Genomic DNA, 24,877 nt, shown 5'->3' with positions numbered 1-24,877 from the left:
GAAAAGAAATATCTTCAATTCCTTTTTAAGATCTTAAATAAAAGTGTGTGTGTGTGTGTGTGTGTGTGTGTGTGTGTGTGTGTGTGAGGGAGAGAGAGGAGAGAGCAACAGATAAAATGCTTACATGTGTGATGGTGGGGGAGGGATTAAGTACTTTATTGGGCTTAAGAATACTTATATTTGCAAAGTACAGTTCTTCTATTAGAAAAGATGTATTCTTTTAAAGAAGAACCTTATTTATAAATTCATTCTATTGTTTCTACATATTTCAGTTAATACTGCACCCTCAAAGATAAAAAGATTACCAAAATGAGACAGTAGGGAGAGAAATATGACAAAGTTTTGTTATGACTGCTTGCCTCTGGAAAAAGATCAGATTTTCATGTTTAATAACTCATGGGAACCAACCATTTAAAAAAAGAAAATGAAATACAATAATAATAGCTTCCAAAAGTCTATTAATTGAATCTAAATGTGAAGTTCTTCTGTACAATTTGTATACACAACTCTGTAGCCTGGATTTTATAGTGTACACATTAAGATGGTGTGCCAAACAATAAATGATGCATGATTCCAGGAAGACTACTTCAGCAAATGTGGATCCAAGATAATCAGGGATTTTAGGAGAAATTATGCAGTTTATAATGCAGAAGCGTGGCTTATTTGGGGTTCACTTGCTGAATTAAATTAGACTGAATGAAGTAATATAAACTTGTTTAAATAGTCCATGTAGGTAAATAGCATATTGTTTTGTAAAGCAAGAGGAAAAAGACTTTCCATTTAACCAACAGCAATTCCATCAGCTAATTGTTGCTGTGTCATTTCCTATCTATCACTGGACACATTCAGAATCAGGGTAGATTGCTCAGTGGTCCTGGTTGAATCTGATGGTAAACGTATAGCAGAGAGCAGATTCTGGGTTTTGATTTTCAGCTTAATGAATCTGGAATGTTTGAAGCTAAACACCCAGCTATCTCTTAAATATTCCAAAACAAATCTCTACATTTTATATCTTTTAAATCTGAAGTGACCAGAAATGTGATACCTACTTCATTTTCTGTATTTTCTTTCATTTCATTTCAACACGTACCCTGGAAGAACTGGGAGAAATGGAACAATTTCCGTGAGAGCTCTGGATGGACCCAAAGCCAGCATTATGCCCAGTACATACCATTCAGCGTCACCTCCAGGGTACACTATTCTAGATGTGGACGCAAACGCAATGCTGTTTGTTGGTGGCTTGACTGGGAAATTGAAGGTAATGTGTTGTTCTTCCCCATTCTGTTTATTTAATCTCTGCAGACAATTCCTGGCATGATGACTTTGGGCAAAGACATGATAAAGCACTGCAAAAACTTGACCACTTTTTACTTAATTTGTTTTTATGAAAACATGAATATATTTTGAGTAAGAATTTTCTTCCTTGAATATGCAATCTGGAAGCACAGTCTTTTTAAACCTATGTGTATTTACTTAAACAGTTGTTTTGCCCTCATCTGTGGCATCAATTTTTTGATATTTTAGTTGCCTCAAGAGCAAAGTGTTTTCTAAAGATACCTCATTTTCTGAATCAATTTATGATTTATTGATATAAAGTGCTATAAAGTTCAAACTCACATCTAATTAAAAGATTTATGAATACCTTGGGAAATATCACAGGAGCCATAAGCCTTCAGATCATGATCCGATTTTTAAAGTTTTCAAGTTGCTCTTCTCATTCTTACCGAGTAATGCACTTAATATTCATAATTGCTTTGTGACAGGTCCTTATGCATTTCAGATTGCAAAGTGCCTGCATTTTAAAGAAGCTCGTGTTGATTAAGTGGAGTTAGGTGTTGGAAAACGACCTGTGGGTGAGATGTAAGAGCACAGCCAAGTACAATGTGTAATCCTGGGTCTGGCAGAATCATCCTGGGATGAGATTAGTCAGAAAATGTGAAAAGCCAGGGTGACCCCAAATTTATGAGAACTCAACCTTCATATAGAGTGAGGTTGTTTTATTTGCTTTGTGTATGAGATGTGACTCTAAAGTATTGGAATGGATTCCACAGCTACACACTAAAATCATCCTCATTTCTTAGAGCTGCATATAAATATATATGGTACATCGTAATATATAGTCATACTGCCAACTTTCTTTCCTCCTCAGAAAGATAAATATAGGGATAGCACCGAGTAATACAAAAAAAACATGAATTTTGAAATTAAATCCAGGTTGAATTCCCTGCTCTATCACTTACGAAAATATGACCTTAGGCAAGTCACTTAACCTCTTGGGCTTCAGTTTCCTTAACTAGAAAGGGAGATAAAAGTATCTACCTTGCTTGCATATTGTAGGATACAATAATAAACTTCTATAACATTTATATAACCCTTACTATTTGCTAAGTAATGTTCTAAGTAATTTACATGAATTAACAGTTTTCATAACAACCCAAAAATGTAGATAATATCCTCCTCATTTTACAGTTAAGGACTCTAAGTAAGAGAGAAGTTAAATGATTCACCGAAGATCACACAGCCATCAGTGGTGGAACTGGGACTTGAACACTCGTTACCAGGCACAAGAATCTCTACTCTTAATCACCACCCTTTACTACCTCAATGAATAGCGAGATTACATGCCTAAGATATGGTAGTCACACCTTAAATTGCACCTTAAATAATTCTTCTTATTATTCAGATGTCACTAGACATAAAGAAACTTATTTATGCCAGTCTGAGGGGGAAAAAAAAACACAAGCAAATGAAATCTACAGAAAATCTTCATCATTTTGGCCAAGAGTTTCAAGGCTTCTGCCATACCAGAATATGAACCAAAAAACTGAAAACAAGTAATTAAATCAACATGCTAGTGAAAATTCAAAGGAGCAGGAAAATATCCCAAGTATAGTTTTTATGATGCAAGAAGGAAAAGCAAAAAGCAAATACAATTCGCAGGTAGGATAATCAACCTCTGGAAAATTAAGAGAAGCTTCCACAGATGACAGAGAATTCCAAGAACTGTTCCTGACTTGTATTTGTCAGTGTCTGACAACATTCCTTCTCCATGGCAGTGCCCCACTTGATCATAACGGTAGGAAGATGTATGTGTTGATGAGTTTAACCTAAAATTATAACTATAAATGTTTAACTACTCAGAGACTATCTTCTATTTTTTCTAAAATCCAAACATATCAATTCACTTTTTCCTTCCAGGTTATTCAGATAAATGTGGATTCGCCTTGGCAAAGTGCTTCTAAAGTTGTAGAATTGTAATATATTGACGCTAAAAGGAATAGTTGTTCAAATTACAGCAAGGTTCTCTAGAGTGGATCGGATCATTCACCTCCTTCTTGACTGCTAAATACCCAGAACTGACATGTACACACTGCTATATTTAAAATAGATAACCAACAAGGACCTACTATATAACACAGGGAATGCTGCTCAATATTTTGTAATAAACTAAATGGGAAAAAATTTGAAAAGGGATAAATGTATATGTATAACGGAATCACTTTGCCATACACCTGAAACTAACACAACATTGTTAATCAACTATGCTCCAATATAAAATAAAAATTTATAAAAGACCTTTCCCTGTGAGAATGACACCAGAGTTGTCATTCAACAAATATTTATTGTGCCCCTATTCGATGTCGGGCTCTGTGCTGTGTATGCCTGCAAACAACAACAACAGGGACCCTTCTCTTATAAATTTACTCTGTCCCTTCATTCTCCTGCCCTAGAAACCTACTTGGGTGTGAAAGGAAATGAAAAATTGGGGACAGCAGTATCATAGGGTAATCAATATGCAAGCTTTTTTCCCCTTTATGTAGTCAGTATGTACCCTTTCTCATAAATCTCCTTAGTGGATAGGAACACTTACTTTTATTAAACACCTTCTCTGTGCCAGGCACTGAATGTGGTACCATAAATAAATTCTCTTAGTTAATTCTCCTAATAATCTCATGTTACAGACCAATAAAAAAAATAGAATCTCAGAATAAGCAGTTTACCTAAGGTCGGAAGCTTGGAGTGTTCACTTACTAATGGTGATAAACTGGTACAGCACAGAATAACCAGGATCCATGAGGATATTATATGGTTAAAAGATGGATACGTACACAACCAAGACTTTCACAAAGAGTAGGTAATAACTACTCCAGATTCTGCTGCTCATCTAATAACTCTCATGGGTACTCTTAATTTTTCTGTGAAATTCTAAATTCTAACAAATATGTTTCTCTCTTCAGAAGGCTGATGCTGTACGTGTGATTACATTCACTGGCTGTATGGGAGAAGCATACTTTGACAGCAAACCTATAGGGTTGTGGAATTTCCGAGAAATAGAAGGTGACTGCAAAGGATGTACCGTCAGGTTAGTGGAGAGGAGGACTCTTCCAAGGTCTATCAGGCCTGTGTATCACAAAAGCTTTAATTTTATTGTGCAGTGTTCTATTATCATGTCGATGATATACAACAAGTTTGAAGTGATTGTGTTCAGAGGTGGATTTACCAGGAAGCTAAGAAACTTTTAAGTCCCCTCCCTCACTTGTGCAGGCACTTTCCAAGGATTTGGGAGGTATCCTAGTACTTTGACATGGTCATGTGTTTTTGTAAAATTTGCAAAGGTAAGACATTTTAGCCTCAATCAGTTAAGACTACTATCTCCTTCCACTCCAGCTTACCTTCATGTTCAGGAGGTGTTGCGTGTCTGTGGCTATTCTGTAGTCATCATTTATTTTTACTTAAGGAAAGGTCTCCCTAAACTGATTAAGCTTCAGGGCTCTCAGAGCCTGGATTCACTCTGCTTGTGTTTACAACAAAATATAGAACGATACTGCAGGTTTTATCTCCCACAGGATTTTTCAAATGACACACAGCATCATGTATGTGCTTTTCAAGTGGAAACCCATGGGACTTGAAGATTCTGCTTAAGAAGCAGAGGTCAAGCTAAACCAGGAGAAAGTTTCATAATAAACATCACCAATTATAAGATAGAGGTTAGAATGTTGGAATTCAAAAATATTTAAAAAGCATATAAAGCATATATAAATATTCTTATATAAACCTGAATAGAGGATGTAAAACAATTAAGAAGAAATAGAGGATTTCTCTGCATAAAAAACTTAAAGCCCACTGATCATCTGAGCCTACAACAATTTTAATTATACTTAGTTAAAGCTATAAAATTTAAATTAAATACCTGGAAGCTTAATATATATACATAGTAACTCTAACATCATTAGGTGCTAAGGAGTTTATATTTTTTATTTCCAGTATAAAGGGAACATGTACATTGTTAGGACCTAAATTCTCCATTAATGTAGCAGAGTATACTTCACATTTTCTTCTCAACATCTCTAGAGTTTTATAGAAGAAAGTAGCCCAAAAATATTCCCTCTCCAAAAGTTTTAACTTTCATCTTTCTACTTTTTTTTTTGTCATCATGGACTTTTCAGTATGGCATTGAGGACAGTTTGAAAGCCTGATCCATTCATAGTTTAAAGTGGTTTTGTTAATAATCTTCAATAAAATCTAATATAGAATGTTGTATGTAAAATTCTTTCAATACAAGGACAATGAGCTCTACATTAATATTCTACTACTCACAAATCAACACCAACTTTTCCGTAAACATTTCTTTGGTAAATTTCTAAGTAGGATTTTCCAAAGCTTATTATCAAACAAACGTCTAAAGTATTTAAATGTCCTTTCAGCAGTGTATATTATGTGTTAAGACTGTAGCATCACTAATTATCAATTCTGCAAAGATCTTGGGCCTTCATTATATAAAGTATTATATGAATTAATATAATTATAATAGGCTAAAGTTCTACATTTACTGAAATAATTCCTTATTTTAAAAATTCCCAATATACGTTTTTGAATTATACTACTATTTTGATCAAGAATGTTACTGTTTTTGTGAGTGCTCTGATTACAAAGTCACATAAATTTTGAGTGGCTTGCCCTAGCCCTATTTTTCCATAAGCCTTGGTAATTTTAGGAAAAATGTTTTAGAACTCCTGGTGTTTGTTTTCTTTTCAGGAGAACATATAACACATTTTAACATAAAATTAATGGTTGCACTTTTAGAGCAGAAATGGTAAAATGGGGGAGATGAAATAGACAAGGCCACAAGACACAGACTAGGAACATTTTGTAGAAAATCTTGGAATGTGAGTTTTAGATATTTGCACTTATTCAGTAGTCAGTAGAAAGGATATAATTTTTGTAATGTTTTAGAAAGCAATATCTGTCAGGGCTATAAAAAAAGTGTATCTTATTTTTCTTAAAAAATAGGGAAAAAACTGCTACTAGTAAAATGTATTTAGCTGAACACTGAAACAATGATGAAATATTAATATACTAAACTTCAATATTCATCTAGTTCTATGGTTAACAAGCTTTACATGGAAGAGCATGGCTGTTCCAAATAGCATAATTAATCTTTCCTAACTTGACCAGAAATCCAGGTTCAAAAGAGAAACAAAAGGCAAGTTAAGAAGCTTAGCATTTATTAATTAGAAAAGAATTGTCACTCTTCCTGGTAAATGTATTGAAAATGAATAGGAAAACTCTAGCATAATGTTAGATGTTGAAATATTGAGTCTATACCTGGAAAGATTCATTTTTCCCCCACCTCCAAGTCAACAATTTGAAGCCAGATTTACCGGTTTTAGCTAATGAATTAAATGAAGTAGGCTGATTTTCATCTGTATGTTCTGCTATTCTTGTACAAAACTCTTGCTCGAAGATTTGCCTGCTGCTTGAGTAGAAGCTCTAATAGAGTTGGAGTAGATCTAACCCTTTCGTCTCAGAGTGGAGACACTGAAACCTGAGGTGTTAAAGTGACTTCTGAAATTCCACGTCAGACTCCAGGGTACCTGCCATCTACTCTGCTAATTTTTCGATTGTGTGTTGAGGAAATTAATAGATTAAGGGCATGAGAACACCAGGATACAAATATCCCAGGGTTTCCGTACAAGGAAAATAAAATGTGATATGTATATTTTTATTCCAGTGCCTCTCCTGACATTATATATGAAGTTTTGTATTTTTTTCTCTTCAATTTGTGAGTAACAATGCACTGGGCCAAAGCACTCGGGAAAGTGTCAGTGGTGACTCTCGCACCCTATTGTCACTGGTAGCATGGCAGTATATCATGCAAAATCCTAGGATTTGAGAACCTCATGGAACTTCTCCTTAGTAGATGCTACATTACATTTTCTTATCTGAAATGTGGTGCTCTAGATTTTAATGGATTTGTTATAATGATGAAGGAAGGCCAAAATTATTCAGCTGATTTATTCACATAAATTATATTGTTAATAGGCTGATTTAGTCCCTCAACCTTTCAGTGAACATGTTTCATGAATATTGAAAAAGCATCTTTTAAGGGTACATTAGAAAAAAAAATATATGGCATCATCTGATCTTATACCTATTTAGATGTATCTTAAATTTACAAAAACCTGACTGTGAAACGCATAGTTAAGACTCTTCCCTTCCTTTCGTCTTCAGAGTTTTATTTCTCCTTTTCCAGAAACAGAGAGAAAGCCAACTTGTCTAAAATGAGTAACAGTTCCTCCTCCTCAAGGCCATTAATGTTTATACCCTATTATTTTTCTCATTAGCCAAGATTGCATGCAAATACTATTCTAACCTCTTGTCATTTTATGAGATTACTATAATATTTCTCATATCGCCTCTCTTCTCAAGTTAATACAACACTCCAATTTCACAGATTCAAATATAAGCTAATACGCAGATATTTAAAGTTTAAAAATATCTCCACAATCAAAACTTACTCTTTTAACATCAATTAGATAAGATAGATAGATGATAAGTTTTCATTTGAAAAAAATATTTTTAAATGTTATATTTACAAGACTTATTTTAGATATTCATTAATTATTCAACCAATATTGATTGAACATATATTCTCTGTGAGGCAATTTGCTTTACTAATATCCCTTTCATTCCACAAATATCTACCAGATTCTGCTATTAGCCAAGTACCACACTAGATGCTGAGTTTGTGCCTGGCATGGAGCCCGGCCCATAATCTCTACTTGGTTTCATAGAGCTTACATCCTGGTGAAGAAGACAGATCAACAAACACACGTAGTTAGAGGAACCCTTCATTATCTGAATCTAATCTGTCCCAGAAAATCCTACTGCATAGCAAGAGTTCAGAGAATAGAAGCCTATATCCTGGTACGGCTTTTTTTTCTTACAACTTTAAGTTAGTACCTTTCAACCACCTTCACTCTTCAGCCAACCCCTACTCCCTATTATGTTATGTATTTGGGAAATGTAATAATGCATTCTCAGCCCATTCCAAAATCCCACTAGTTCACACCACTAAAATACACTTAAACACTAACATAACTAGCCACCAAGCACTTCAACAAAAGTAGTTAAAACATCAGTGACCTAGTTATTGAACACCTAATAAAGTCAGGTGAGAGATGGTGGTTACTTGGTCTGATGGTGGCAGTAGAGCTGGAGAGAAGGGGAAGGATGGAAGATGTATCTGGGATGGTTCCTGCCCTACAACAGCCTACAGTCCAGTCTCAGAAGACAGTGTGATGTATTGAATACTGATGGACCAAGTAGACATCGTCTGATTCACGTGAAATGTCTCTCTTCAGTCCGCAGGTAGAAGATAGTGAGGGGACTATTCAGTTTGATGGAGAAGGCTATGCATTAGTCAGCCGCCCCATTCGTTGGTACCCCAACATCTCTACCGTCATGTTCAAGTTCAGGACATTTTCTTCAAATGCTCTCCTGATGTACCTTGCCACACGAGACCTGGTAAAGATTTGCACAGCTGATCTTTCATGACTGAAAATATGCTTGCTTCTTTTCTGTAAGGTTCCAATGCAGTTATCACTTTTGTTGAATTATCAGTTATTGTTCAAAGGAGTCTGGGATGGCTGTGTAATACCCAAGAGTGGTGCATAGTGTTTATGTATTTCCATCAGTAACTTTAATTACAGATACAATTTAATTTTTATTTATTTTCAGTATAACTCCCTTATAATCCTTTAAGAGAAGCACCCAGTAAAGATTCCCCCGGTATGGAAACATGCAGCAGAAAAACTATTCCTTAGTCTTCTTCTAGAGACCTAAGTCAAAAGGTTGTTCTAAAGAGCCTCATTATTTTTTCCAGGTCAATATTTCTTAGTAAATTCTTTCAGGAAATGTACTCTTTAGTTTGCTTAATATGTTTTCAAAGGAACCCAATTTTACTCCTGTCATAAAAGGACACATCCTAGTAATTTCGTTGTGACCATTTGCACCATAATATCACACCCACAAACATTCACAAAATAGTAACACCAATTCTGTATCCAAAAATGGATTTCAATTACAGATCAACACAGTCAGTAATTTAGCCATAAAGCCCTATTATAAACTCCACAAAGAAAATGAATACTCATATATTTCTCTGTGTATCTAATCACTGGTGTGTTTTTACTCTATTAATAGAAAGATTTCATGAGTGTAGAGCTCACTGATGGGCACATTAAAGTCAGCTATGATCTGGGTTCAGGAATGGCTTCCGTTGTCAGCAATCAAAACCATAATGATGGGAAATGGAAATCATTCACCTTGTCAAGAACTCAAAAACAAGGTGAGTTTCTATAGTAATAATGCACTCAGAGCCTTAATCATGCTATCCAAAGCTCCCACGTACCTAATCATGAGGAAGACCCTGTCTGTTATCTTAGGTACTCACAAATTCTGTGAAAAATTGATACAGTCATTTCTTTGGCTTAGCTTATAGGTGGTTTGGGTTAGACATGACTGATTGAAGAGCCAAATGGTTCTCTGTCATTTTCTTTTGAAACTGAGAGCTTAATTTGAAAGCATGAAACTGTCTTACAACTTGTAAAATTATATCCTGTAGTAGATTTGAAAATCTTGTGTGCTTTCCTTTTCTTCCCATTTTGCCAAGATGTTTCCTTTAGAGTGGCCCACAGGTAGAATTTGTAGCGGGGATAGAGCACAGCTACCAGTTCTTTATTTTTTGAAAATGCCAAACATTTGTATGTGTGCAAGTTAATAATTAATAATAATGTAACATTTTTATGATTCCAGGACATTTTCAAAACACTTTCACAAACATTATTTCATTTGCTCATGAAGCAGGTATTTTGTTCTGGTTTACAGAAAGGAAAGTGTAGACTCCAACTTATATGTGGTCCCAGACATATATACCTAAGATCTCACAACCAAGACAGAAATCCGAGCCTATTAGGTCTTTGCGGACTGCTATTTTTATCTTAGTATAATTCCGCTAATTCTATGTACGATGGCATTACCAATATCTGCAAATGAAACTTAGATTCTTCTGTTTATATAATTAGACTTCATTCATTTTGAACATGCCAGTGTGACATTTCATGAAAATTTAGGTATAACTTTGCACCATCTTTCATTCCTGCACTTAACGTATATCTGCCAAGAACCAAGTAAATACTCTGCAAGAACTAAGTGAAGTCTATAAGTCCTTGTCTTTATGGAACTTGCAGTCTAATGGGGGAGATGGACAAGTCAGTCAATGGTTAGAGAGTAGAAATCTAACTGCCACGTAGAGATCTGCAGAGCAGGCTAGGAATCTCAGAAGAGAGAAACGTCAAAGTCAAACCCAGAGGTCAGCCCCCAAGGAAGCACCCTGAGGCATGAGCAGGGGCTGAGGAGTACTCTGGGTGAAAAGCACCTTTGGACAATTCAGAGAGGTGAACATTGTATGAAAGCCTCAAGGGCTCAGTGAGCATAATACGTCATTATACATCTTGTTCCAACTGCTTTTCCTTGGAACAGGAAACCCTGGAGAAACTCCTCAGTTTGGACAAAAACTGGTTTTGCACTCATAAAATAAATTGGAATACTGTTGTCTGTATACATTGTTCCCGAGTGAGTTACATTTGCGTGTTAGAGGCTCGGCACAGTAGTTAAGAAGAATGTGTAACTTTGTTTGATCCAACACTTCCCAGACTTCTTTGATCACCAGAATCCTTCCACGCCATAGTAGCATTGGCTGAACACACTTTGGGAAATGCTTTAGGAACCACAAGTCAATCCATAGGCTAACAGGATGAATGTTGGCAGAAAATTATCAGATGAAGCTGGAGAGAATACAGAGTCAGTTTATAAAGGGCCTTATGAGCTAAACTAATGAGTTTCAACTCTTCCTGAAATCAATAGGGAACTACTAAGAGTTTTAATCAAGAATGTGACACCATCAGATTTGTGTTTTAGTAAAGTTTCTTTAGCAGCAACCTGGAGGGTAGATGGTGACAATTTCAGATGCTCCTGCAGTCTGCAGGAAAACGAGGGGAGGAGCAAGGAGAAGGGAACCATGAGAATGGATAGGAAAGAATGGAGTTGAAAGATATTAAACATTTTAAAATTGAGGAGCTTTATGATATACTCAATGCAGAGAGTAAGATTTTTTAAAAAAGGAGATCAAAAATGATTCCTTCTTTTTTTTCCTTAAAATAACAAAGAATATGTCAGTGCCATTTACCAAGCTACTGGATACAGGAAAAATGCAGCATAGTTTTTTAGAAAAGATGCTGAGTTCTATTTTGGATGTGCTGTATTAAAGGTACTCTTAGTATCCTTAGCAACCTAGGGAAGCTGTGTAATTGACAGGCAATTAGTTATGCGTATCTGAGGATTAGCAGAGTTGTGGGGCAGAGATGGATAGCTACGAAGCATCCTCATGTTTTAAATCATTGTACCTTAATAGAGATGAGAAAAACAAAACAGTCATATCTAGAATAAGGTGATCCAAAGCCCTTGAGCAAACAGCAATATTGAATCAGTATAGTAAAGGAAGAGCCCACAAAGGGAGCTATAAGGAAATAATCAGAGAAAGGAGAAATAAGAAATGGAAATTTTCAGGTTAAACTGGAAGCAGGGTGACCAATTAGGTACAATAGTAGTTCAGACAGATGAATGATGGCTTGAAATAAGAGTTGCAGTGGGACTGGACAGTAAGGAAATGCAAAATGAATCCACATGTGATACCACTATATGGTTACTAGAATGTCTAAAATTAAAAAGACTGAACATACCCAGGGCTGGCAAGGATGTCAAGTAAGTGGAATTCTTATACACTGCTGACGAGGATGTAAATTGGTACAGCCACACTGGAAAACAGGTTGGCAGTTTCTTCAAAAGTTTAATATAGACCTGTCACATGAAACAACCAATCCACTCCTAAGTATTCACCTAAGATATGTGAAAGCATATATCCATACAGAGACTTGTACCAGAAGGTTCATAGCACCTTTATTTGTGATACTCAAAAAAACAAAAAATAAACATCCATCAGCAGGTGAATGGATATACAAATTGTTGTACATGCACACAATGGAATAGTATTTAGTGGTTAAAAAAAATGAACTATTAATTTGCACACAAAATGGATTAATAACAAAATAATTTTTCTGAGTAAAAGAAGGCAGACAAAAAAGTACATTTATGTGAAATTATATAGAAAACATAAACTAACATATGGTCACAGAAAGCCGATAGAGGATATTTGTTGACTGGGTTTTGTAGGGAGGGACTGGAAGGAAGGATGACAAAAGGAAACTTTTGGGGTGATGGATATGTTCATTTCTTGACTGTGATCACTTCATGGATGTATAGAGATCTCAAAACTTGTCAAATTGTACATTTTAAATATGGGCAAATTATACTATGTCAATTTTACTTCGATAAAAGTGTTTTTCTAAAAAAAGGACAGAGGGAGTTCCCTGGTGACCTAGTGGTTAGGATTCCAGGCTTTCACTGCCATGGCTGGGTTCGATCCCTGGTCGGGGAACTGAGATCTTTCAAGCCGTGCAGCGTGGCCAAAAATAAAATAAAAATTGAAGATTAGAAAAAATAAATTTAAAAAATTTTAAGAAGGACAGCTATTATTTAGGAGATGAAATTAGTAGGGCTGTTGATTGGTAAGATGTGGAATGGTGAGGAGAAAGGATGACTCTAATTTAGGAGGTTGGGTGGGAGTCTTAGTGCCACCAAGTAAAATAAATAATACAGATCTGGGAGGAAAAAGAGAACCATTTTAATTTGGAATATCAACTGGGGATGTATATAGTGACTCACCTGTTGAATGTGGATTTTTAGGCAAAAATCGGGTCCAGGCATATATATTTCTGAGTTGTCAACATATGGTAAGTAAATATAAACTTGAGCTACCCCGAGAGCTGAAACCTGACAAGTGGCCAAATGAAAGCACATTAGGGAACATCAGTGTTTCAGAAGTGTTCAAAGAAATAGGTCCTGGGGAAGGAGACTGAGAATGACGTTGGAAAGGCAAGAGAAGCTTGGAGAAGTTGGCATTATGGAAGTCAAAGAGGAAAATTCTAGAAGGATGGAAATTTTAACCTCACATACTGCATAGATATGGATTAAGATAAGGATCAAAGGACCCCATTGGGTTTGGTTGTAGGGAGGGCACTGTGGATTTTAGCAAGAACAGAATCCATGGAATAGTGGGACAGGAACTCAAGTAAGGCCATTGCTCCTTTTCAGATACCAGATTAGTTGCTTTATTCTCAGCTAGTTTGTAAAAGCCACTGTCCCTTGAAATTCAAATACACTCCTTCAGGAGGGATTCCCCACCTTCCCTGAGAGACAGTTAGTGGAACCACAGTCACTAATAGAAGTGCTTCCTATCCCCTCAAGTGCATTGATATGGATGCAAGATTGATCATTCAGATTTTCAGTGGACTAAGAGAGAAAAGAAAAGAATTACCAAAGTAAAAACAATTCCTTTATAACAACTCCTTTATAGCATTGATTATAAAATACTTGTTAAGCCCCTACTCTGTGTCTAGTATTTAATAAAACCCTTATTTCCCTGCTTACCCATAAATGATGTCTGAACTCATCGACTCTAAAATTTTATGTTAATGGCTATTCTATAAGGGAAAGAAATAGGGCAAGAAATAAAAGCAAGTATTAGCATTCCATAGCAGAACCCACTTCATTGCTATCACTCATAAAGGATAGGGTAGAGTGCTTCCTTTAAATCAGTAAAAATATGCCATCCTCTGTCTCTCTATCAAAGCTAACACTTGGGCCAGTGAGTTTCAGTTCAATTGTGTTTCTGCTTTTTAATCAGTTTTTCTTAGAATGATTTCTAAAAATGCATATATTCACTCAGGGATAAGAAGGAAAGCTACCTCCAGTCTCTGGCTTGCCTGTGATAGAGAATCTCGTTTTCACAGACACCATTAAAATACATACCAGGTCTGTCGAAAAAAAGGCTATTTTCATGTTCCAGTCAACAGCCCTATATCAAAACTTCTTTGCTGATCTGGATAAGAAAGAATATGTATGAAAAATTTTTTATTTCAGCCACCAGTCTGGTCAAAAAGATATGTGTGTATGAAATTAATATGTGCTAGAAAGTAATTAATTTTTTAAATCTTAACTTGCTGAATATTTTTTTAATTGGGAACTTATTTTTGAGGTATTTTTTGTTTGTTTATTTTTACAAAATTCTGCTTTGAGGATTTGAGGTGTTAATAGGTTTAGGTATTTTATTTTGGACATTTTTTATAAGGCAATTATGTTTGGTTTCATCGAAAATACTTCTTTTGAAATGGAAGGACTACAGATTACAATGGAATTTTCAGGTTTGCTAGTTCTTTTATTTTTCAAAGAACACTCTTCTAAAAGATGATGAGTTGAGAGAAAATAATAATGTTCCAGGGTCAAACAAACTTGGGACATACTTGGTGCTCTGTGTCCCTCTTTTGGAGCATCCCATTACATATTAGCGTGTTGAAAGATATGGGCAGCTATAAAATTAAGACATATGTTTAATTTTGCTTAACCCAGTGATTGTCATATTTATTTGACCCAGGAACATCCAAGAAACTAGTGTTCCAAAGAACAAACATTTAGAAATGCCCTCATAATCCATTGGTTCAAGTGGCCATCTTTAGACCCTTGCTAATCCAGATCTTATATCAGGCAAAGATTTAGAGGCCAAATTTGTCATGTTAATGAACGAATGCCTCAGTATGCATCAAGGATCCAAAATATATTTAGCAGCTAAAGGCTGGGCCTAGGCAAATGTTATGGTGAGAAAGCACATAATTCAGAAGGAGCCTAGCTTGACTCTTAAGAATGAAGAGGGTAAAATCAATGAGATAAAGTGTTCCCATCTGCTCTCTGAACAAAGCAGTTTAAACAGAGAAGAGCCTCTCTTTTTTCCTTTTTCCTTTCTGTTTCTGAATTCTTATCCTTATCCTACTGGAAGAACCTTTAGACACCTGAGAGAAAAGCAGTAAGGCATGAAGACGGTACCTCTCTCAGAACACGCAGCATCCCCCAACTAAAATGTAATTTACAATGGACGTGGATCCCATTATCTTGCAAAACAAACATTCCCATCTCTTCACTTCCATGCACAGCCATCTTGTCAACATCACTCTGTGGATGAACTTAAACCCCAGTACTTCTGTGGATACTGAAATTTACAGAAGGAACCACAAATTCTGTATATTTCTAATGAATAATCTAATTTCTAATTAGATATTTATCTTAGCATTAGTTAATTATATTACCCTATTTTCTAACTACCTATCTATATTATGGAAAACTATGTCAACTGGTTCTCTGCTGTCCATCTACACTTCTTTCTTTTAACTTGATTAGTTTACCTTCACTGGTGTTCAGGCTGTTATTTTCGTGCTTTCTTTGTGGATCATTTAACAACGTATTTATTGATGTTATTGTCGTTTCTGCAATTATTAAATAGCTGTATATAGTATATGTGCTTGAGAAAGTCAATGTTAATTTGAGAATTAAAGTGAATTTATCTTGAAGGAACAGTGATGATATAGATGTGGTTGGTATTGTGCAAATAAAAAGTGAAACTTCCTCTTTCCTTTGCAGCCAACATATCAATTGTAGATATAGATACTAACCAGGAGGAGAACATAGCAACTTCATCTCCTGGAAACAACTTCGGTCTTGACTTGAAAGCAGATGACAAAATATATTTTGGTGGTCTGCCAACACTGAGAAATTTGAGGTAATTTGGTGTATATTTAGAGCTAAGGATTAAGGTTTAATTAAATGGCCACTATGCTCACTAGAGTTCTGAAGTTTAATTACAACAGGAATGTCATAACCTTTAGTTGCAGAAAGGCCTAATCTAAAAATTCATGTTGCATGTTACAATAACACCACCAGGATTTAAAAACTAAAGATTAATTTGATATCTTTGTTGAAGAGATGCATGGGAATTACTGTTTCCCTTACAGTCACAGGATGAAAAGAATTATAAAAGTTATTAAAGGTAGAAACTGGAGTTGAATGTAATTGCCTTTCTCCTTGCACATTCACTGGAGATAATGGTGCACTGACATTGCTTAGTGTTCTGAAAATTAGTCAGTGTTCCAGGACACTGTGAGTATAACCTATTTTATGGCTAAGCACAAGCAATGATAATAATTTTGGAACTTTTCCATATGCCTGATGCTAAAGTGGTATTAGTTATTCTCGTGCCCATGTCAACATTTTTTTTAATTTCACGTATGTTTTTTAGAGAGCAGATAGGGAGATATATTTAGCTCATAGTTTAACTAGTTCAAAAAATTAATAGAAGTAACTAAAAAGTGTCAGAAAATATTTCATGTGGTATTTAATTAGTTTCCTTCTTGTTATAAAACAACCTATAAGAAATACAAGTTATAGAGTATTTGGTGCTCAATAAATGTTAATTAAATCTAATTAGAATGGGATGAATTGATGTGGCTAACCCGTAAGAGTTTACTATAAATACAGACCACCATGTTTTTAATTTTTGTTTTGTTTAGTTTGTTACCTTTTGATGGTTGCAAAAGTCCTGTCTAGGTGTTTCTACTCTAAAAAGACACATTACGATAGGAAGTGTCTCAGAATAACTGAAAAGTACGGTGGTCAATTATTTTCATATTTCTCAAATGAGCAGTGGAAATTCAGTCTCATTTTATGATAGTGAGCATTCAGACAGAGGTTTGCTCCTCTCTGTATCTAAACTCGTAAACCAGGCACCTGTCCAGTTACCAGTCTATCAGGGTATAAGTTGATAAGCTTTAATGGTGCAGATAACCTGGCTCTGCATTCATCTACATGATATTGCATTTGTATTAGGAATATAGATTTAAAGTGTCTGGTCAGAGAAATCACTGCAGATTAAATGTATTTGAATAGTGGCATAGTTATTACTCCAAAGTCCATTTATCCATTCAACAGGTGTTTGATGAGCATCAATACTATGTTTCAGGTACTATTTAAATACTAGGGATCCAGCAAATTGTTCAAGGCTAAGATTTACTTTGCAAGATCACTAACTAAATTCTCTAGGAGTGAACTAAATGTACCCAGAATAAGGCTATCCAAAGGTGGCTTCATTTATCCTTGTGATAATGTAGCTTTAATTACCATAAAGTGATTTTTAGGAATTATCTACAAAAGTGTATATGTTAACTTCATTGAGATGGGTTTATGTATTAGTTTGCAGACTACATACCTGATGAGTCTTTACTGCCAAGGTATTTTTACTCTCACAGTACAGCATTTCATAATTATAATATTTCTATGGCAGGGCACATTAGTTCAAAACAGCCTTTAGACATATATTTGTGACTAGTCAAGGAGCCATGCATTCATAGTTAGCTGTAATTTTGCCTACAAACAGGATCTTAATATGATAAAGTACGAAAGATGTGATGAACATGAATTATTTTTATGTATATTAAGTTCAAATTAAGTTCAAAGAGGCAATAAGCTCTCCTTACAGGCTACTCATGAACACTACAGCATAGCAGCACTTGGGCATTTTCCCATTTGTAAGAATGATAAATATGAGTGCTTTAAATTCAATTCCAAAATTAAAATTTTCCAAGAGAATAGTGTGGGAGATGGTCACCGTTGGACTCTGTTTTCACTGTAGTCAAGGGTATATGTCTGTTTTCTTTTCTGTTCGTGTTTTATATTCCTTTCCTTTGTAGATCTCTATGAAATGCTTTCTTTTTTAAAAGATTTATGATTAAGTTTATTGTTTTACTAAATGAAAATGCAATTATAAGTAAATCATTTTTTTTCTCTTCCCTTTGACCTAGTATGAAAGCAAGGTAAAATTTAAATTTATGCATGCCTTCTTCAAGTGCATGGGTTGGGTAAATGTGGCTTCTTAGATAAAGCAGTGATGCAGAAGCAGAGTGACACCTATGCAGCTTTATTCACAGTACATTTCACGAACGAGTAGTGCATTCTGAGATAGTTCTCATGCTGCCCTTTGCTTATAAAAATGCTGCTGCTTCCCCACCATCACTGCAATTTGACTTGTTCACCAGCCGTGATGACAAAGTTGCTCTGCTTGTTTGTTCAACCGCCCACGCACAGCGCCGCCAGGTGCACACATGCAGCAGCACACGCTAAGGGCAGCTGGACAGGTTTATGGGCGAAATCTAGCTCCGGGGAACAAACTGGTCTCTTGGGTTGAACCTCAGACTCTGGTCTCCCAGGTACCGTACTGTCTGCTGAACGATCAACCTGTGCTCCCAAATGCGTACTACTGCCTGGTTGCTTTTTGCAAGCCTGCAAATATGCAAGCGTTAACATGGCCCTTGCACCTCTTGACAAAGCTGCTTCTTTCTTGCCATGTTTATTTAGAATTTAGCTATGGAGTCAGTATTTCTCTGGAAATACTATATGTGAAACAAGTGTTTGCATTAATGACGAGGAAGCTTGCGGACAGTCATCCTAGCTTCTCAGGAGCATTTCAGTTCCTATTTGTAGGCAGGAGGTTTTAGCGTGGAAGTTGTAAGCAGCAGGCCTCTGTAAGTGGCTGATCAAACTCTGGCTAGAGCTACAGCTGAGTGTTTTGGTATTTCAAAACCTAATGGTGCCAAATTTCCCGAAAGGACATGATGAAGCTGAGCTGATCTAAGAAATTTTTAAAGCAAAGGCTAGACTTTTAATACCAGAAACCAGACTATATAGAAATGAAAGTGTGAAAAAAGCAATCCAAGTTGTTTAATCACGATACAGTTATAAGACCAATCGAGTGCTGTTTGCTGAGATGGCTGAAAAGCAGAGGTTGGCTTTCAGTGAAAATATATGCTAATAAAACTCTGGAATGACATTGTGTAGCTTTGTCATTTTGTCTCTGAGGCAAACAGAGGAACCAGTGGCCTGTGGTTTTCATTAGGAATCTGATCACCATATGTGATTACTTATACCCTGTGATGTTCATAATGTCGAGCTTGCTAAATCATTGTGTTTTGAAATGATTCTTTGTATTTCCCTGAAACAATGAAGTGTATAACTTGTAGGAGTGATTTATTTTGTGTAGGAGTGATTGATAAGACCTCTGAGAAACTTGTGATAAATCAGTCTTCCTCTAAGCGAACATGGAAGCAAATGAACACTGAGAATGAAGTCCACCCATTTCCTTTACTTTATACAAGAAGAATATAAGCAAGATTCTCACTCTCCAGTTGGCATGTTTTTTGTAATAACCAGCTAATTGAACAGAAGGGGAAGACCTTGGGAACAAGTGGAAATGATCAAAGAAAATAAAACAGTCCCAGAGAGAGAGAAACAAATAGAACAAGTACCCAGCATGACATAAATCACCTGATACACACTCCCAGGGTCTGATTTGCTTTCCTACCTGTTTGTCCTCATGTCATGTGTTTTTTATTAAGACAAAAAAAAGGAATCCTGCCATCATGGAACAGTGAGGAGAGAATTAATCATTATCCAAATAAATATAATATCTTGGTGTTGATTGGACAGTTTTTAGAGTTGCTTATTAACATAAAAAAAAGTGTTACTTTTTCTATTGTTGTTGACCTGCATTATTCAATATGGTAACCACTAGCCACAGTGGCTATTTAAATTTAAAGAAAATTTTTTTAAAAATGGAACTTCCCTGGTGGTCCAGTGGTTAAGACTCCATACTCCCAATGCAGGGAGCACGGGTTTGATCCCAGTTCGGGGAACTAAGACCCTGCATGCCGCACGGTGCCGCCAAATAAATAAATAAATAAATAACAATAAAAATTCAGTTTCTCATTGGCATAAGCTACTTTTCAAGTGCCAGCAGCCATATATGGCTACTAATTACTGATTTGGACAGTGCAGAAAAGAATATTTCCATCATCACAGAAAGTTCTACTGGACAGTGCTGCTATAGATGAAAGAGGTGTCATCACCATTAATATCCTGCTAGCTTATGTTTATTGAGCACTTACTACGTCCCAACAAGTTTATCCCTTTTTAAGAAGTAGTGAGCAAAAAGTAAACATTCAAGTGTCATTTGGGTACTGAAGCCATTTTCAACCTTATTGGAAAAATTAAATGTATGTTTCGTGACTCTGGTTGCTTTATTTTGTTACTGCTGCAATACAGAATAAGGACTTTAGGGTCAATCTGTAAACTTAATCTTAAAGTATCTTTTTTTTAGACTATGTAATCCAAAAGAATGTTTCTCAGGTTTTATTTGACTTAAAATCTTTAAAGAGAAATATGACATTATCTTATTCTTCAGCTAACCACCCCCCAAAAAAAAAGTCTCAATGAAAATATCATCTTTTCAAAATCAATGTTTCCAGATTTTTTTTAATTTTGAGCAAGATTTTATTTAACTTTGTCAGTATGTAGTTTGATTATGCTGTCCCATACAAGTTCTGCCCTTTGTTGGAAAAAAAGAAACACATTTCATTATGCATATGAAGCACTTCATAAGAAGTCAGTTAATTCCTGTACCTTGTATTTAAATGCAATAGGTGAGATTATTTTTTAAAAGGAGAGGAAGAAGAACTATATAAAGACTTCTTGTGCAGGATGGTGCTCATATCCACTTATCCAACCAGTAGCTAATGGAAGCATAGTTTGCTGGGTGCATGTGTGTGCGTGTACACAGTCTGAGAGACGTGCCTGCCTGTGCAGCAGTTCGGGAAGCATAGTTTGCTGGGTGCGTGTGTGCATGTGTGCACAGTCTGAGAGACGTGCCTGCCTGTGCAGCAATTCGGGAAGCATAGTTTGCTGGGTGCGTGTGTGCACGTGTGCACAGTCTGAGAGATGTGCCTGCCTGTGCAGCAATTTGGGAAGCATAGTTTGCTGGGTGCATGTGTGTGCGTGTGCACAGTCTGAGAGGCGTGCCTGCCTCTGCAGCACTTTGCTCCATGTGGCTTTCATCCACTAGGCACACACACTATACCGCCATTGCCCTAATGATATTGCTTTTGTTTTCTATTTAACTTTTCAACAGGCCGGAAGTAAATTTGAAGAAATATTCTGGCTGCCTCAGAGATATTGAAATTTCAAGAACTCCATACAATATACTTAGCAGCCCTGATTATGTTGGTGTTACCAAAGGATGTTCACTGGAGGTTGGTCTCTTCTTAATGACTTCCTAAATACATTCATATCGGATTTCACTTACTTAGGTTGGGTCTATTACAGGGACCAGTCCTTGTTAATATATTTTAAATTCCTACTGACCCTAGTCTTAGCTATGCATAAATGATAAAGCAAGATGGAAGTACTTCTATAAGTTTTCATGATCAACTGAACTTAGGAGAACAGTATTATAGAGACCCCAAATTGTGAACAAGTTTCCCACACGTACAGCACTTCATAGCATGTATTTTTAATATTAATCCCTTTTCTGGTTCCTTCTTCCTTTCCCACACTACTTATCTCTTTTCCTCATTTTTGTCATCTATATTAGATTTAGTTTATCTTCATGTATTTTATATAGCTTTATTAGTAGCCTTAAATTATTTTTCTGAAATGTGTTAGGAGTTTACACAAATAGCAAGTAATAGTTCACACCATGATCATTAGTGCATAGAATCTTGTTCACAGCTTAGAAGTCAAACCTCCTTTTCTTTGAAAATGGCACATAGTGGGAACCATCTACAAAGACTTGGCTTTGACGGGACTGCAAAGTACCCTGTTATCAGGTATCTGCAGTATCTTTTCTTTATTGCCAAAGCAGCCCAGAAGCTTCCTGATACCACTTGACTATTTTGCACTGACTCTTCAGTAGAGGCTGGTCCATAGGAGAGAGGAACACAGGTCACAGCGCTGCTCTTATTATATCTGTAAACAAGATCCAACAGTCATCAGCAAATATTAGTAAAAGTTTTATGGGAATTCTAAAAGTGATGAGTTTGTTTTAAAAAGAAAATGTTAAATATATCATACTTACAAATTTTTAATTACCCTGATGTGACACAACTATTCATTTTAGCTGCTTCCTCCAATTAAGATTATGTTAAAGCATTGTGATAGGAGATGAAGGGATTTGGGGAAAAAGAAAAAGTAAATCACCACTGAGCCGTGAGGTTAAAGACTGAAACAGAACTTTCAGGGTCTTCACTGTGCCTAGTTACAGTCTCCAAGTTGGAATTAGCCATAGACATCCACCCTGAGAAGCTTGGGAATGAGGAAAAAGGAAGTACATACAGAATCAAATCTCTAAGAATCCATACTAGCCTCTTTTTACTCAGAGTTTTAATCTTCCAAAGCCTAACTCTCATCCACATGCAAAAGATATATGCATGAGGATAGAAAACTGTCCAGAAAATGGATAGCCTGTATGCGTGGAAATGATGATTCTGTAAAGGCACTTTTCAATAACTGGGAATTGTTTGCAACTAAAATATGATGCAGAAAGTTCAATATTTGATAAATATTGAAAAGTCTGCACAGTAGTTTTATCTGAAGTATCCAAAATTCTATGATTTGAAAATTGGAATCAAAAACAGATTATACATTTTTACAACACATTTAACTGGGCCTGAAACACTGTGGAGGAAAATAACCTGCATTAAAGGATCCCTTGTTTTCACTCCAGCCAAATCCAGGACTTTTTAAATGAATGTTTTAAGCACTCTAAATGCCCGACTCCATGGCCATGCTTAAATAAGTCCTAGCACATTCATACAATGGAATGACCTCCTGCCATTATAAGTGATGATGAGATCTGTGTTTACTGACAGAGAGATATCCTCCACATGTGAAGTGAGAAAGAGAAGTTACAAATGAACGTGCCTGTCATGATTCAGTTTAAATATAGACAGGAGGAGAGAGGAAGAGGGCAGGTGTAAAAGATAAAGTGAGTGAATGAAAACATGCATGCATGCATGCGTGAATGAATGGAGTAGAAAAAGCTATATGCTTCTACACAGCTTTGGAATGGGGGTGATTCTTACTTTCTACCTTTTGCACTTTGTTACCGTTTAAAATGTTACTGTTTTAATTTTATTATCAGCAAGGACAATGATACTACTTTCATTCTGAGAAGAAAACCAGACTAAGAAATATTTGGTTTATTTATTTTTAAGATATAGATTGTGGGCTTCCCTGGTGGCGCAGTGGTTGAGAGTCCGCCTGCCGATGCAGGGGATGCGGGTTTGTGCCCTGGTCCAGGAAGATCCCACATGCCGCGAGCAGCTAGGCCCGTGAGCCATGGCCGCTGAGCCTGCGCGTCCGGAGCCTGTGCTCCGCAACGGGAGAGGCCACAACAGTGAGAGGCCCACGTACCACAAAAAAAAAAAAAAAAAAGATATAGATAGTATCTGATTTTTTTTTAATTCCGCTAGAGTGTCTTTACATACTTGAGAGCAGCAAACATCTTTACCTTGGGCTCTTCACTGAGGAAGAATGCAGACAGAGACCATGGTCAGACTCAGCTATAAAACATAAGCAGTTAGTTGGTAGGTGTTATTCCAGGGATCAGTTAGAGAGTTTTCAAGGGAGACTTAGCAAGACAGATTTAAACCAAAAGAAAATGTTACCTGTCAGTGATAACCTTTTATATTTCAAATCAAAAGTTCTAGAATAAAAGCAGAGGCCCAAATTTTTATTTTAACTCAGACTGCTCAGAAAATTCAGTTACAGCTAGAAATAATATTTCTTTGGTTGCTCTTAAGCTCTCCATGTAACTGTGGGTTTTTATGTGTTCTAAAATGACACTGTATTTCATAGTAACGTTGAGTGCATTGAGGAGGATGAGTGAGATGGAGAAATTAATTTAAATGTTCATTTCTAATGCTTTTTTCCCTTCTTTCCTTTTTTACCCAAAGAACGTTTACACAGTTAGCTTCCCGAAGCCTGGTTTCGTAGAGCTGTCCCCTGTGCCTATTGACGTAGGAACAGAAATCAACCTGTCCTTCAGCACCAAGAATGAGTCTGGTATTATTCTCTTGGGAAGTGGAGGGACACCAGCGCCACCTAGGAGAAAACGAAGGCAAACTGGACAGGTACCCTCACACCTAGCTAATAATGCATTTTCCCTAATGCTTATATAAAATAATTATTTTATAGAGACTCAGGTGAAGCATTTACAGTTTATAAATTGTTTTTATATTTTTTGATTTGCATCATTTATTTCCACTATCATCTTCTTAGGACAATTATCTCCACTAGGATTTTCCTGTTGGTCAGTTCTAGGTGCAGACACACCTGTATTTACATCCATATTTCATATGGGTTTTGCATATATAAAGAGAGAAAGCTTAAAATACATTCACATTGTGTTAATCTTCTCTCTAAATCCAATTTCCTACCAGATCTGTAGATAACCAGATGGAGTCCCTTAAATTTAAATTTTAATTTTAATTTTTTTAGGATCAGCTTCCCATTTTCACTAGCTAATGTGATGCAGTCTGTTGGAGCCTAACCTGCTGCACCCTCTCTGGACAGAGAGAAGGCAGAGAATGGACCTGGGCAGGAGAAGGTGAAGAGAACACAACCAACACAGGCATGGACACTAGTGACATTCAAATAAAGCCTACACAGTGTCTGTTTTGTAGGGCTGTGAGCTTTAGTTTTCATA

General features: G+C 36.2%; 1 protein-coding gene across 2 annotated transcripts in view; it reads left to right on the top strand.

The window, feature by feature from the left end:
- Positions 1–24,877, top strand: part of LAMA2 (laminin subunit alpha 2) — a 447,101-nt gene that overhangs the window by 384,542 nt on the left and 37,682 nt on the right. Inside the window, exons 47-54 of one of the 2 annotated variants that reach the window (XM_027086780.1) lie at positions 1,099–1,258; positions 4,239–4,363; positions 8,646–8,808; positions 9,487–9,631; positions 15,931–16,069; positions 18,144–18,155; positions 21,302–21,422; positions 24,126–24,302. In XM_027086780.1, coding sequence (XP_026942581.1) covers positions 1,099–1,258; positions 4,239–4,363; positions 8,646–8,808; positions 9,487–9,631; positions 15,931–16,069; positions 18,144–18,155; positions 21,302–21,422; positions 24,126–24,302 — 1,042 coding nt within the window. The remainder of the gene's footprint in view (positions 1–1,098; positions 1,259–4,238; positions 4,364–8,645; positions 8,809–9,486; positions 9,632–15,930; positions 16,070–18,143; positions 18,156–21,301; positions 21,423–24,125; positions 24,303–24,877) is intronic. The other variant, XM_027086788.1, reaches the window with a different exon arrangement.

Source organism: Aethalodelphis obliquidens, unplaced genomic scaffold (assembly GCF_003676395.1).
Source record: "Aethalodelphis obliquidens isolate GAN/ISIS:26980383/991018 unplaced genomic scaffold, ASM367639v1 scaffold3, whole genome shotgun sequence".
NCBI lineage: Eukaryota > Metazoa > Chordata > Mammalia > Artiodactyla > Delphinidae > Aethalodelphis > Aethalodelphis obliquidens.
The sequence above is the reverse complement of the archived record's forward strand: the minus strand, read 5'-3'. Positions and strand labels throughout refer to the sequence as shown.